The 15,540-nt window shown below is 26.7% G+C and overlaps 1 protein-coding gene across 1 annotated transcript; it reads right to left on the minus strand.

Annotated features, from left to right (window-relative positions):
- Positions 1–2,048: 2,048 nt before the first annotated feature.
- LOC120134724 (E3 ubiquitin-protein ligase Praja-1-like) lies at positions 2,049–8,617 on the minus strand. The gene is made up of 2 exons (XM_039151164.1): positions 8,498–8,617; positions 2,049–2,507 (listed from the first exon to the last, which is right to left on the minus strand). Exons 1-2 carry the CDS (start codon positions 8,615–8,617, stop codon positions 2,049–2,051), a joined length of 579 nt encoding a protein of 192 aa, XP_039007095.1.
- Between the last annotated feature and the right edge of the window lie 6,923 nt (positions 8,618–15,540).

Here is a 15,540-nt window from a genome sequence, read left to right on the forward strand (position 1 = left end):
TTTGAATATAAGACCTTAAGAGAGAATAATACTTTCTTTAACCACCGAGATCACTTTATTTATTCTATTTTTTTAAAACATGATATATAGTTGATTTAGAGTTTTTTTATTAAGTGAAGATGTATTATATTCTAAGATAAATATTAAGATTTAAATCCATATAAGGTGAGATAATATAAATATTTTTAGTATCGATATAAATTTGATTATACGAAATAATAAAGATAATTCCGATATGATTTTCTAACATTGAAATGAAATAAGAACAAGGGTTTAGAAGTGAAGTTTGAACCTTTCTATTGACTAAGGATGGGTCAAGACTCCAGTATAGAAAATTTAGAGTGATATCTTTTTATTTCTCCTCTACTTTTCAAGATATAATACTTTTATTCAGATTCTCTTATTCCTGTTGCACTTTACACTACAATTTATATATTAAATTTTAAAAAATTATAAAATAGATATCAATTTTTGGATTTTATTATAAAATGGATACCGAGCTGTTAACTGTCATTAGTTGCAGTGAAGGGATGATGCAGCACATTAAAACTAATGGGTAATGTTTCATTTGGTATCTCAACTATAACTATAACTTTATTTTGATAATTTTTGTAATTTTAACCAGTAATTAAAAAAATAAAAATATATAATTTATTTAAATTTATAAAATATTTTCAAAAATTATAATCTCAAAAAAATCTTTTATAAATCATTAAATTTTAATAAAACACTTTATCATACCTCAAAAAAATATAAGTTTAAACAATCATATAAATTACACTTAAAAATTATAAATTTAATTAGTATAACATGATTTGTTATATATATTTTAAATGTTTTATAACTTTAGCGTTTTTAATACGTTTTTTATATTTTTATTCTACAAAAATAAGTGTTAGTTTTTTTTTCTTTGATTTCAAATATTAAACTCGTATCTAAGTAAGAATAGAAATAAAAAGACGAATATTATTGAGATTTTGAGCTTCTATATTTGAATTCTATTATAAATGTGTGGATTTTTTCTATGTTTCTTATTTATATTATGTGTGGATTTTATCAAGAATTGTTCTAATTTAAATTTGTCTAATTATGAATTATTTTGTTTCAGATTAATTATTATGAGTTAGGGTAATTTTACTTGTACCCTTAAACACAATAAAGTCTTATATAAATAAAAGTTCGTGAATTATTTATTAGCGATTGAAGCAAGATTAATAAGATATCCGGACACATTTCTCGTAATTTTGTATTAATTTTGTCAACATATTTAATATTATAAAATATATAAACTGATACTATATTTTATTTGAAGTAATAAGAAAATATAGAAATATTTAGATTAATTCGCTAAATGAAATTTGAATTAAAATAAAAAAAATTAGTCAATGAAATAAAATATAATTTAATTGATACATTATTATTGCACTAAAAAGTAGTTAATTATGATTCAAGACTTGGGATTAACGTTTTTTTACATTAGATAATTAAAGAAGAACTTCCTGCGAACATAACTGAGAAGCTAAATATAAATTATTAGAGTAAAGTACACAAATGATCCTCTAATTATAATATATTATTTTGTTGAGTCCCCAATTATTAAAATTACAAAAATGATTTCTCGACTATAATGTGTTACTTTGTTGAACACCTCAACTATTAAAAGTTACAAAATGGTCACATGAATATTTATTATGTCACAAACTCTTCATTTTTCGTTAAAAAATTGATAACAGTATGAGTTAGACGTTAACTTGTTGATTGAGATATGATAAAATTTGATTTCATAATCTGAAACAACTATCATATCTTAGTTAACATGTTAACATCCAACTCATACGACCGTTTTTTTTAAATGAAAAAGGACAAGCTTAGAACATAATGATTGTCGGATAACCCTTTTGCAATTGTTTATAGTCGAGAGACTCAAAAAAGTAATTAGGGACCATTTTATAAATTTTAATAATTGGGGAACTAAAAAAGTATTATCTTATAGTCGTGATACTATTTGTGTACTTTACCCAGATAATTATTACGGATATATAATCTCGTCAACCAGAAATCTCACGGCGGCAGAGAGGGCAAGAATTGCTGTTTCCGTTCAAAAGCCAACCGGTAATACAGTTATGGTGATACACATGGCCGCACGAAACTTGTCTAGCAGCTTCCTCGGATTTACCGAAACTTTCCATACAAACCGAACAGCTACCGCCGGCATGATCAACGGTCGGCATGTTGGAAACCAGACCGGTTACTGCTTGTTGCCTGGATTGAGGATTATCCGGCATCGTTATTGCTTCGTCGAGGTCGAATTGATGAGTGATATAGGGGATGATTACAGAAGGATTTTCCGGCATCGTAATTGCATCGTCGAGGTCGAATTGCTGAGTGGGATAAGGGATTATTACAAAGTTATTGTTTCCTGAAACGGACAACATTGAACTTTGCTGAGCCGCTCGCCGGAGTGAGAGAGAGAGAGAGAGAGAGAGAGGGAGAGAGGAGTTTAAGACCTGAAACTGCAATGTCTTAAAACTTTATATTAGGACCTGATTTGTGGGACAAATTTGACCGTCTAGAAAAGGTGAGCTCTTTTCCATTAAACCAGGCCCTATCATTCTTTGTAACTAAAAAATCAGGTAGATGTAAACTTAACATCACCGTGATAAAATAAAATTATATTTTAATTTAAATATATATATATTTAAGGTATATATATATATTGTTAATTGATTAAAAAAAATTATGTACATATATTATATTATACTATCTCAAAGTAAATATTTTTTCTTACATTGTAATCAGATTAATTTTTAATATTAAATTAGAATATACTAGTATGAAATTTTGTTTAACTCTTTCCATTACACTCCGATTAGATTTTATATCTATTATATTGTTAATTTAATTAGTATATTTTTTAATAAAAGCCGCTAATTTTATTAAAAATAAAAATATTTAAATTAATGAAAGTTTATAACCGTAAACTAAATATGATAAATATATTCTCCTAACACAAGAAAATTAGCCACTTAAGATCACAGAATGACCAAACAAAGAAAAAACATAATCAAAAAACTTAAACAAAAGGTAAATAAACATATAGGATTGTATTTACAAACAACCCAAAAAGAGATGAAATTATTGAAAGACCACCGATAAACTGTAAATAAAAATCAAGCGACATAAAAATATTATCCACGAACGCAAATTGTTTATCCAAATCCAATTTGATGGTCCAAAGCAAAGAAATCAACATAATAACAAATAAGCGTCATCTTAATCAGTCGTAACTATGTTTAATCCAACACTGAAAGAATGATAAACGAAAACAATAACCAAATGACCGAAAACATACCATAAAGACAGAGAAAAACCTATCATAAAGACAGAATAATGCGTGCTATAAGACAGAAGAATGTGTGCCATAAAGACATAATTATTTAAATAAAAAATATACTTTATATAAAACAAAGGAAATAAATGAATATCATAGTTGGCTATCAGCACCAACACTAACGCTATCACCGATCACAAAATAATGAAGAAAAAATAACGACAACTAAGAAAAAAATAGAGAAAAATACCACAAACTCTAATTCTATAATTAGCTTATTAAATATTTATAGAAAATAATTGCATTTTTTAATCATGTATATATATATACACGGAATAGAGATGTCTATAAACTGAACTGAGCGATTTAAAATATATATATGTATCCAAGCACAGGCTTGACTCGGGATGCCTTCCTTAAATTATTCATTTTTAATTAAATATAAAGTAATAGTATATTTTTATTTAATATATATATATATTATAATTAAATTAAAAATAATATTTATTTTAATTATATTTGAATTGAGTCAAACAGACCATTCAACCTATGAGCATGTTTTCTTTAAAATAAGTAAATTAATAAAATAATATTCTTCAAAGATAAAATTATTCAAAACAACATTTTTATAAAAATATTATATACCTAGAAAATGAGAGGTAATTATATTATCATTATCGACCCAGTAAGTGATATCAGTAATTAAAAGGAGTGTTATTCTTTTTAAAGATTATGGATTCAAACAACTGCATTTATAAGGTATATGAATTGTCAATGACTAAAAATAATGAACAAATATAAGATTATAATCACACCCACTATTCCAAAAAAATTACTATTATTATTTTCTCAAATAGTATTCACGATAAATGATCATTACGATAAATAATCATTATTAAAAATATATAATAAAATCAATGAGATATATTAGTATTTTGGTTGAATTTTAACTTTTTTTTTATGTATGATCCTTGTATAACTAAAGTAGCTAGCTAGTTTCTTGTGTCATAATTATAGGAAAATATTTAAATTAATATTTAGTCTACGTGATAATTATACATTTTTATTGTAATTTTAGACATTTTACTTTTTAATAAAAATTACTTTTATTTAAAAAGAAAAAAAAAACTCTTTTTTATTGATAGAGTTGAAATTAACGTTCAAGTTTGCAATTAGGGAGACTATAAGTTGTTCCCTTAAAAATTCATAAGTCGTAGGTATTCCATTTTTTAAAATGTCACAATACTTCAGAAAAATGGAGATTACAAGTTGTTCCTTGACATCATCATCGATAGCCAAGTTTGCCCGTTTGCTCCTCTGGAATTCTTTTCCAAAAATGTGATCATTTCCCATCAATTTCTTTTTCACTTTGAGGAGAAAAGTCCATAGAAACATCCATCTTGATCAAGAGGGACTACATTTTAGTAAAATTCATTAAGTGATTCGTTATTAAAAATGGAGTTTTGATCTTTGGGTTTGAACAGTTGTGTATACAAAGTGTGAATTTTGTCAACAATTTTAGAAAAAATTTCAACATATATTATTTTATAATCATCACAATTAAAATTAACGTTTTATAATTTCTTCTGATTTTAAATGAAAGTCTTGACTTTCGTGTTAAAAATTGTTCAGATTTAAATCTATTCTCTTATTGTTTGTCATTAATCTAAGAGGCACTTATATTGATGGCCCTTTCTTGGCTCACAAATTCTTATATTTGATCTACTTTTTGCCATTAATCTAGAAGGTTGTTAGTTTTAATCACCCTTCCTCGCTGCACAATAATTATATTAGGACTATTAAAAAAAAACTAGATATTAGGAGTGAGCAAAGAGATTGAATAAATACAAAATTTAATTAAAATATTTTGATTAGAGATTGATCGAAGTGGGTGAGTGTGGAGAGTCGTTCCCTTTGAATATTTAAAATTTTAGAAGTTCGTTCATAACATAAAATTTTGAGTTTGTTCTGATCTTGACTATTAATAGTTCATAAATTTAAAATTATAATTATGAATCAAATTGAATTATTTTTTGTTTAATTTATAATTAGTTCCTTATTTTTATATCTCAAACAATTAATAACTTTAAAATATCATATAAATTCTAGATTATTTTTATTTAATTAAACAATTAAATTAAATAAATATTTATAAAATCGAAAAATTATCAAATAATGTTAAAAATCATAAAATAAAATTATTATTTTTTCAAATTAAATAAAAAAAGTAAAACTCAAAATTAATATGAAAATCTTGAGAACCAAATCAAATTAATTGTACAGTAAAAAATAGGGCTTAATTAAGGAGATGATTTACACATATAATAAAATCAAGTGAGATAACATTAGTCTATCGTCCCTACAGATATCTACGAATAGGTAAATATTGATTTAAGTAGGTTAAGAGTCCCTACACTACATATTTTCATAAGTATGGCCCTTATACTTTTATTATTTGAAATAAGTTTTTATATTATTTATTTGTATGTAACTAATTAAAACGAGTTATGTTTAGGATTTAGTTAGATATTAATTAATTGGGTAAACTGCATATTAATACCTAAACTACAGTTTTTGTTCGTTTTAGTACCTAAACTTTCATTTGTTTCAAAATCATACTAACGTATAAATTTTATTTCATTTTAGTGCATGTTGTTAAAAACTTAACGGACGAGCTCATCGGCCATCATGTCTACAATCTTCGGCTGTCTCATCCGTCGATCGATGAAGCCCAAACTTTTTAGTCCACACCTTTTTTACCCTTGGACGTGATTCCAACTTCCATTTCATCGAAACATCTTAATCTCCCCAAATCGATGATTGACTCTTCAATTTCTTCATCTTTCGATCTTCATGGTCCATCGTCCGATGGGCTTAAATCTGGACTATGTTGGTTAACTTATCATTCTCTCGTGATTCATCGTTCTACTTGGTCGTCTGTCCACCGGAGCTATACCACGTCATCCCATCCATTATGTTTTAAATGATGGATACTAAAAAACAAAAATTAAACGTTAGGTATGGTTTTGAAAAAAATGAAAGTTTAAATACTAAAACATGCCCAAAGTAATAATTTATGTACTAAATGTGCAAATTATCCTAATTAATTTAAGGTTAGAGACTTATTTGAGTACAATAGTATATAAGAATTTAAGACAATTTTTAAACTTGATTAAATTTGTATTAGTACGGTTGTTAAAGATACATGTTTCCTTTTGAAATACTTGAGATCATAATATCCAAAACTGTCTTTAATTATTATACCGATACTAGCATATTCAAGTTTAAGAATTCTCTTTGACAGCTCAAGAGTAAAAGTTTTTGACATTATTTTCTCAAATCTCACATTATTTATATGTTTTTTTAAAGTGTTTAAACATTTCTTCTCAATAAGACTAATTGAGTGATTAAAGATAACACATACATATGTATGTCATTGTATTTGTCAATCGACTCATACTCGTGCTCATACGCATCTTCAACATGTATCGCACACATTATTTTTTTTTAATAAAATTCGTATAATTTGTGATCTATTAATCTTTATTCTTTTATTTTAGCCCTAATTAACGTTAATGTGGGAGATACCATTTGGATGACGTACACATAACTTTATTAGAAGGTTTCATTTTGACCAATAATTTGTTTGGGCGTAATTTTGGTAAAAACATTAAAAAAGTGTATTATTCCCATAATATTGTCATAAATTTGCTTCTTTTTTTTTCGGGATAGATTATTATTCATTTCCAGCATTTGTTGTTTGCACTTTATATAGTTTTACGTGCCTAAGGCTAACGTTCCAATTTTTGTTCACGGCAACATCTCAAACTTCGCCAAAGATAGTCAATTGTACGTATACGTGAAACAAGAAAATGATACATAAAAGGGCAAAGTAATGTTATTGAATTATTATTATTTAATAATTTAAGGTGAGTATATATTCATAATTTTTTAATTAATTGATGATGTATACATGCAAATATAAATTTTTAAAAATCTAAAGAGAATAATATTATTTTTATAAAAAAGTCATTTGACCGTTAATTATTATTGAATTGTTAACGAAGTATTTTGTTTAATAATTGATAAGGTTGAAATCAGCATCCAATTGTGCAATTAAGGAGGAAATGACAAATTTCATACATCATATGACTAAATGCTAGAACCGCTACTGAACTTTGAAGTTGCTTAACCGTTTTCACTAATCTAAGCGCTCGTAGTTTTGATCATTTTCCCCAACGCACAGTAACTGTATTAGACATATAATGATAGATAAGTACTGATTCATGTAGGTTAGAAGAGTCCCTAAACTATCTTTTTTTTTCTCTCATAAACATGCCCCTTATTTTTATTATTTTCAATATTCTTTTTAAAATTTTCATTTGTGCTTAGTTATTAAAAAATTGTTTAGATATTAGTTAAATGTATAATATTAAAATTAGCGTTCAATGTTTATTTAGATAGTTTCTTAATTCATATTCTTCTTTTCTTTTGATATTTTAACTCTCAACGATTCAATCTTTGATCAAAGCGACCATGTTAGATGAAAATCACGAGTTGATTAATGTTTAACGCATGTTGCTAGCTTAATATTTATATATGTATTTAATTATTGGTGTATCATATTCTATATTATCATCTTGAGTGAAACATATCATATCATGATCATAAATGATGTGATATATGATACATAAAATTTTTTAACTCATAAAAATCACATCAATAAAGTATGATAATTATAATCAATTAATGATTTTTATCTACACGAATATTTAATAGAAAAAATAAAATATTAAAAGTAAGATTAATTATGGACTCATCTAAATGGAATATTACAGTAATATTAAAGTACAACCAAACACTTCCATGCTGTTATTTTGGAACATGTCCCAAACTCAGATTTAGACATCATCTCACTTTGAACCAAGTATAAACCTGTCCTAAACTCAGATTTAGACATCAACCGATACTGTATTTTATATAAAAATAGTATAAAGGTACTGATGTTTTTATATTGATTTCGCCAACAACATTAAAAAAAACTACCGGTGAAAGTAATTAATTAAGAAGCTAAAATATAAAATAATTAAGCTTATATCATCCATCAGCCGGATATTTCATGGCGGCAGAGAGGGCAAGAATTGCTCTTTCCATTCAAGAGCCAACCGGTAATACAGTTATGGTGATACACATGGCCGCACGAAATCCGTCTTGCAGTTTCCTCGGATTTCTCGAAACTCTCCATACAAACCGAACAGCTTCCGGCGGCATGATTAACTCCGGCATGTCGGAAACAAGACTTGCGAGTTCTTGTTGCCTGGCTTGAGGTTTTCCGACATCGTAATAGCTTCGTCGAGTTCGAATTGATGAGATAGGAAAGGGATCATCAAAGAGGGTTTTCCGGCATCGTGATTGCGTCGTCGAGGTCGAATTGATAAGCGAGACAAGGGGTTATCAAAGAATCATTGTTGCCTGAAAAAACAACGTGGAAGTTTGCTGAGGAGCTGTCCATGGATATTACAGTTGAAGATAGATTGTTTCCTTTGTGGACGACGATGATTGAGGGCTTTTTTTTAATTTTGGAAAAGAGTTTTCTTTTAGAGAAGACATGAGAATGATTTTGTCTGAATGCCTGAATCTTTAAATAATGGCTTGATATTGGGTAATCTAGAACAGGCGCCTTTATAGTTGCACCCACCAATCGGGCCCATTTGGAAATTATTAATTTCATAATTCTAATCTGTAGTATCCAAAAGTTTATAAAATGTTTGTTTAAAGTTTGATTTACTCTAGTTTTAAGGCTTCGTCTTAATTAATTTGAACAAACCCATATCGTATACTTAATTTTGGTGAGTTTCTTAACAAGAATTTTATACATACATAATGACTCGAACTCAAGACTTTATTCAAGCGATATCAAACTGTTTACAACTTATTTAACCAACTCTATGATTTCAAAATTTGATTATTAATAATTAAATATATTATATTCATAATCTAAGTGAAAGATGATATTTTATGTTAAAAATGTAATTTATAAAATAATTATCTTAAATGTGAAGAAATAAAAATATTTATATAAATAAATTTATCAAATGAATTTGTGATTAAAGAGTGTATTATTTTCTAAAGATTTGAGTTCGAACATTATGTATACATGATGTTTATATATTATCAATTGGTTAATAAAACTCAGAACGTATAATATTTTAAAAATACCAATAAATCTCTTAATTATTAAAATAATTTAATTTGTACATGAATATAAATTTAAACCGATATAGTGAATTCATTAAAAAGTTCATATTTGTCAATTAAAATGGACAGTTTGGTTTGCAAATCCCTCCAAGCCAGGGAAAGTGGCCAAGGGTCATTTAAGTTTAATAAGTCTTTGGTCCAGATGCTACTCAAGACTGGGCATAATGGAGCCAGTGATAAGGATGATACAAGTATATAGATCAAATATGAATATGTTATTATTTGGGTTATAGAATTATCAATTCTCTAAAAAGATATAAATTGTATTATAATTAAAATTAAACTTTTATAAAGGATTGATTACAGAGAGATACTTAAAATTTTTAACATCTTTTAATAAACATAATTTATTTAATGATATATTATATGTACCGCATTTATGATGGATTGCTATATAAATGTTTATTATATATTTTAATAATATTATATAGGTTGAAATCTTGACATTATTTCAAATAAATGTTTTACTAAAAAAATATCCAAGCCGCCTCAACTTGATTTAAAAAAGAACCCCCTTGTTTAGAGGTAGTTCAAGAAAACTTTAATTCACGTGGTAAGAGAAAGACGACTAGAATAGATTCATGTATAAAAATAATTATTTCAATATAAATAAATTTAGTTGATATTATTATTGTTATAATAATTTAATACATAAATTCAAGTATTTTGAACTATACAACTCTTTATAATTTAAAGATTTTAAAAATCATAAACAACATAGATAATATACTAAAAAGATTAAAGAAATATATATCCTATTAAAAAAACATCATACACAAATTTAAGGATGTTTTATTTTTAATGATAATGGATAATAAATAGGAGAAATTATTTTATAGACCTCCTCATCACATAGGATATGATCCCAACCAATAAAATTAAAACATATAAACAATTTTTTTTCTTAATCATCATTAATTTAGGCATAATTTTTAATTATTTATTTATTTCCATATTAGCATTAAATCTCTGTCTCTTCTTCAACTTCTTAATTCCCTCCTCTTGTTAACTACAATCGCCATGGCATGACTTCGAAGGAATAACAAACTCAATGTCCTAAAGCAAACCACATTGCTGCACCTATTGTTAGAAAAACGACAAGTTGAAAGGCATGAATCAATGCTCTGTGTTCGAATCACCCAGGGGGATTAAAATATGACACGGGTTATAACTTGAAGAGATTAATGCCCAAAAATGGATCTTTACAGAGTTTATATGACCACAATGCTCGAGAAACAAACAAACATGCTCGAGAAACAAACAAACATGCAACAAGAACTGGATACGAACTGAACCTTTTACCAGAAAGTGTGAGAGAATCAAAATCAATGAGAACAACCCAACGGTCACAGCAATAAAAATTTAGCAAAATGCCTGCAATTTCAAATTCAGAATCAACCATTGAAGAAAAAAAGAAAGGAAAAAGGTTTGGAAAGTGAACCAGATTGATATGAATTGGGTTAAGTATCCTGCTGTCCTTGGTTTACATAAAACTATGAACAAAGATATGTATGTATTCTCCACAACATCCAAAGAGTTGATGGTGATGAGCAGGAAAGCATCTTTTTCATCAAGGGTAGTAAAGTCATAGCATGGAGCTAAACAATGAAAGTTCAGAGGTTGAAGAAGAGACAAAGATTTAATGTTGATATGGACATAAATAAATATAAAAAATTAGTCTAAATTAATGATAGTTAAAAAAAAGCTGTTATTGATTTTAATTTTATTAGTTAGGTCCATATCTTATTGGTGAGGATATAAGCATCCCATATGTTTATTAAGTTCTCAACCACGATAACCATGGTTAAGGCTAAATGTAGGGTACAAGGGACAGATCACAGAAGCGATGAGTGACCTGAACTGCCATCATATCTCCGAGTAAGGAACAACTGGCGCAAACATCAGAAAAAGCACTTTTGAATATATATATATATATAAATAATTGCCATGATTGTCCGGTTTAACCATCCCTTCATTTTATTTTTTTATTAATTCTCAACTTCCCCCTTCATATCGCCCTAATTAGGGCCGTAAAAAGTTGACCCGATCTGTAAAATTGACTGAAATCGACCCGAGTCAAAATTATTTTTGACCTGTACTGTGGCGATCTGAAACCGACTCGAGTCGGAACTGGTGTTGACTTGAACCCGATTGGACCTGGAAATTGTGGATCCGAACCCGACCTGCATCCGACCTGAACTCGAATAGAACCGAAATATGATACCCGAACCGAACTGCATCGACTAATATGAACCCGAACCCGAGATTGCCCTGTAAATAACTGGTATTACCCGACCTGTTTTCAACCTGACTTGTTTTCAACTTGACATGTTTTAACCTGACTTATTTTTAACCGACCTGTAAATGATCCGACTTGTTAATGATCTGATCTGATATTTACCTGACTTATATTACCTGAAAATCTTATAAATTATCAGTTTTTTTAGCTTATGATGTAATTAAAATATAATATGATTATTTTTTAAATGTTATAATAAAATATTTATTATGATACTTATATTAATAAATAGAACTATTATATAAAATTATTTAATAAAATTATTTTAAATATAAATTAGATAAAACATTATTATAATGCAAAAGGAAAATTAATACAGTTTAATATGAATAACATATATTATGTAACATATATTAATAGTTTACATTAAAATATGATAATTTTGGCATAAAATAATAATTAAATTGATAATAACTGAATGTTAAATTAAACATGATTAATAATTAAATTGATAATAGCTGAATATTAATTAAATTATGAGCATCACACAACAGTATTTACAATCACTAAATTACATTTAAATATTATCTTATTGAACTTGATTTTATTAAATTATATTAATTAAGTTAAAATATTCATAAATCTAATTACTTTTAATGTGAAAATTAATTAATAATTTAAGTATAACTTAACTTGAAATTTTAAAATAAAAATATATTAATTAAAATAATGAACTTATTAAATATTTGAAATTTGAATAACATTACAAATACTAAAACAAAAAATTATAAATGAAATTAATTTTATTATACTCGAAACACTAAATTACAATAAATCAACTAAACAAAATAATTTATGTTGAAATAAATGCTCTCAAATCTTATAGCTAAAGTTTTACAAGGCTAAAAGCATGACTATACTATCAGAAATATCATCATCAAGCCTTTATACCAAAATGTTGCCAACATGTTAATTATATGCAACTTTCTAGCTTTAAAAGTCAAAATGTCACCATCATTCCACATGAATACTATTAGATAAGAATTTATAAGGTTCAAAAATTGATTTGAGTCACACCCAACAACAATAATTTACAAGGCATCAATGAGTAATAGGCAGCACAACCGGCAAGCATCAATGTACAAATTCATCAAGCATTATTGCATCAATTCAACAAGCATCCTGTATTAAGAAACATACAATCAGTAATAAAGCCAAAGGGATTCGATGACCAACAGTGCCAAACATTTCCGACTTTACCAAACCCTTACAAATATCAAGTAGAACAAACAATATCAAACAGAAACAAACAATATAAAATAGAATAATGCAAAATCAAGCACCAAATATTGCTTCTTGAAAGGCACCCTACAAAAAAAATTATTAATGAACTATTTGAAACTTTTATTAAATAAACATAATAATATAAAATATTAAGTTACCTTTGAAGGGAATAAATAAGACATAATCTCAAATTCCAATAGTTTCAGGGACCATTAAACACCCTAAAAATTTAAAAGAAAAATTAATATTCTCTTTTCAATAATAAAAAAATTATGGAAAAGGTGAGTTATCATTAAATAGTTATATGTAGGCAATAACACATTTTATTTTCTTCTAATGCTTTATGCTATGAACAATTAAAATGTTACTTATGTGCAATTGAGTTGAAGAGTATGAAATGATTTTAGCTTACACTGCCCCACGATGCACATCACCATGGTTGCAATGACCCGAAACACCATAGCTATCAAATGTAATAATCTGAAAATAATTGATGCACATAAAAAACTAACAATACGTAGCTCCACAAACATATTGCCAAAGCAACAAAGCTAAAACAATAATAATAAAGGTTCAAGTTTCTTATTTCTAAATAATTGATCCCAGTGACTAAACTATATCATATAAGAATTGCAAATACCAGTGTAGTTTCACATATTCATTTAAGACTACGACAAACAATATACAAGAAATCAAACAAGCTAAAAGATTAAGCATTTCACATAATTGGTTTCATGTTAATTTGCCCGAACAGATTCATAATTTTACCAGAAAGCAACAAACTTGGATTACCTGCCTTATAGGTTCTGGCACATGAAATTTGCATGTCATATTTACAATTAAAAAAATCCAAATTAACCCAGTTGCAGAGAGCCTTAAGTGTATCAGAAACATCCAGTTGGTTGCAACTTCAAGAACATAAATCATTATTCTAAACTGGTGAAATAGTTTGAACCAATGTCCTTGGTTTCTCTGACAATTAAAAAACTACTTTGGAACAAAAAATGGGTACCATATCCAAATATCTATCACTAATAATCAAACAAATCAAAATCAAGGGAAGAAACTTCACCGCCAAAAGAATTAAGAGAGAAGATTTACATGAAGAATCTAACCTTACCCAGAAAGTTAAAAAGATAAACGGATCTCCACCGCTCCTTTAGAAATAGCCAAAAAGGGAACAATAAAGAGATTATTAGTAACGAAAGAGAACAAACGTTGTTTGGAAGTAGAGAAAATCAAAGAGAGAGTGAGAATAGGGCGAGAGGGGTTAAAATAACCGGGCGGACTCAGCGAGTGGCAAGAGAACAGAGAAGGGTAATCGTTGTCTTCAACTCCTCCAGAACCGAGTTCAACTGAGCCTGCAACTCAGATCCCTTACTGACCCGTGTTCGGCAACTTTTGGATGCTGAGTGGGGAAGAAGAGGCAAAACGAGGGAAACATAATTTTGGATGATGAGCGGGGAAGAATAGAGACCGAAAACAAAGGAGGGAGGGTTTGGCGGGAAGAGGCGGGAGAAAATGATATTTATAATTAATATTAAAATATTTATAATTAATATTAACTTATATTAATATAATATAGTTTAATTTTAATTAATATTAATATAAAATAGTCTATAAAATTAATTAATATAAACTATATGTTATAAATTATATTGTATAGTTTATAAACTATATACTATATTAATATAAATTATAGTTAAGATAATTAACATTAATATAAACTATAGTTTATAAATATACAATAGGTTATAAAGTATAAACTATATAGTACACTAATATAAACTATTGCTTATAAACTATAGGTTACATATATAGTTTATATAACTTATAAATATATTGTTTATATAAATATATTATAGGTTATATATAGTTTATATATGCTATACATAGTTTATACATACATATACTATAAGTTACATATATAGTTTACATGTATACATATACTATAGGTTACACATATTAACTATTATTTATGTACAATGTTTAGGGTTTAAGATTTAAGGTTTGGTGTTTAGTTAGGGTTTAGGGTTTTTATAAACCATATACTTTATTACTTAATATAATTTATGCATAGTGTTTCTATAAACTATATATATATATATATATATTCTATAGATTACTTATATTAGTTATACATACATATATATACTATATTAATATAAATTATAATTTATAAACTATATATTTTATATATTTTAACATAGTATTTATAATATATATTATATTAATATAATTATATTTTATAAACTATATACTTTTTATAGTTATACATATTAGTTATATAGTTTATATATAGTTTATATATAACTTATTTATATATATATATATATATTTATTTTGTTTTCAATTTTTTAAACGAATGCAATTTTTTAAATATAGTGTTTGTAGTTCACTAATAACTATATATAGTTAATATGTAAAC

The sequence above is a fragment of the Hibiscus syriacus genome, unplaced genomic scaffold (assembly GCF_006381635.1).
Source record: "Hibiscus syriacus cultivar Baekdansim isolate YM2019G1 unplaced genomic scaffold, ASM638163v2 tig00110597_pilon, whole genome shotgun sequence".
Taxonomy (NCBI): Eukaryota; Viridiplantae; Streptophyta; class Magnoliopsida; order Malvales; family Malvaceae; genus Hibiscus; species Hibiscus syriacus.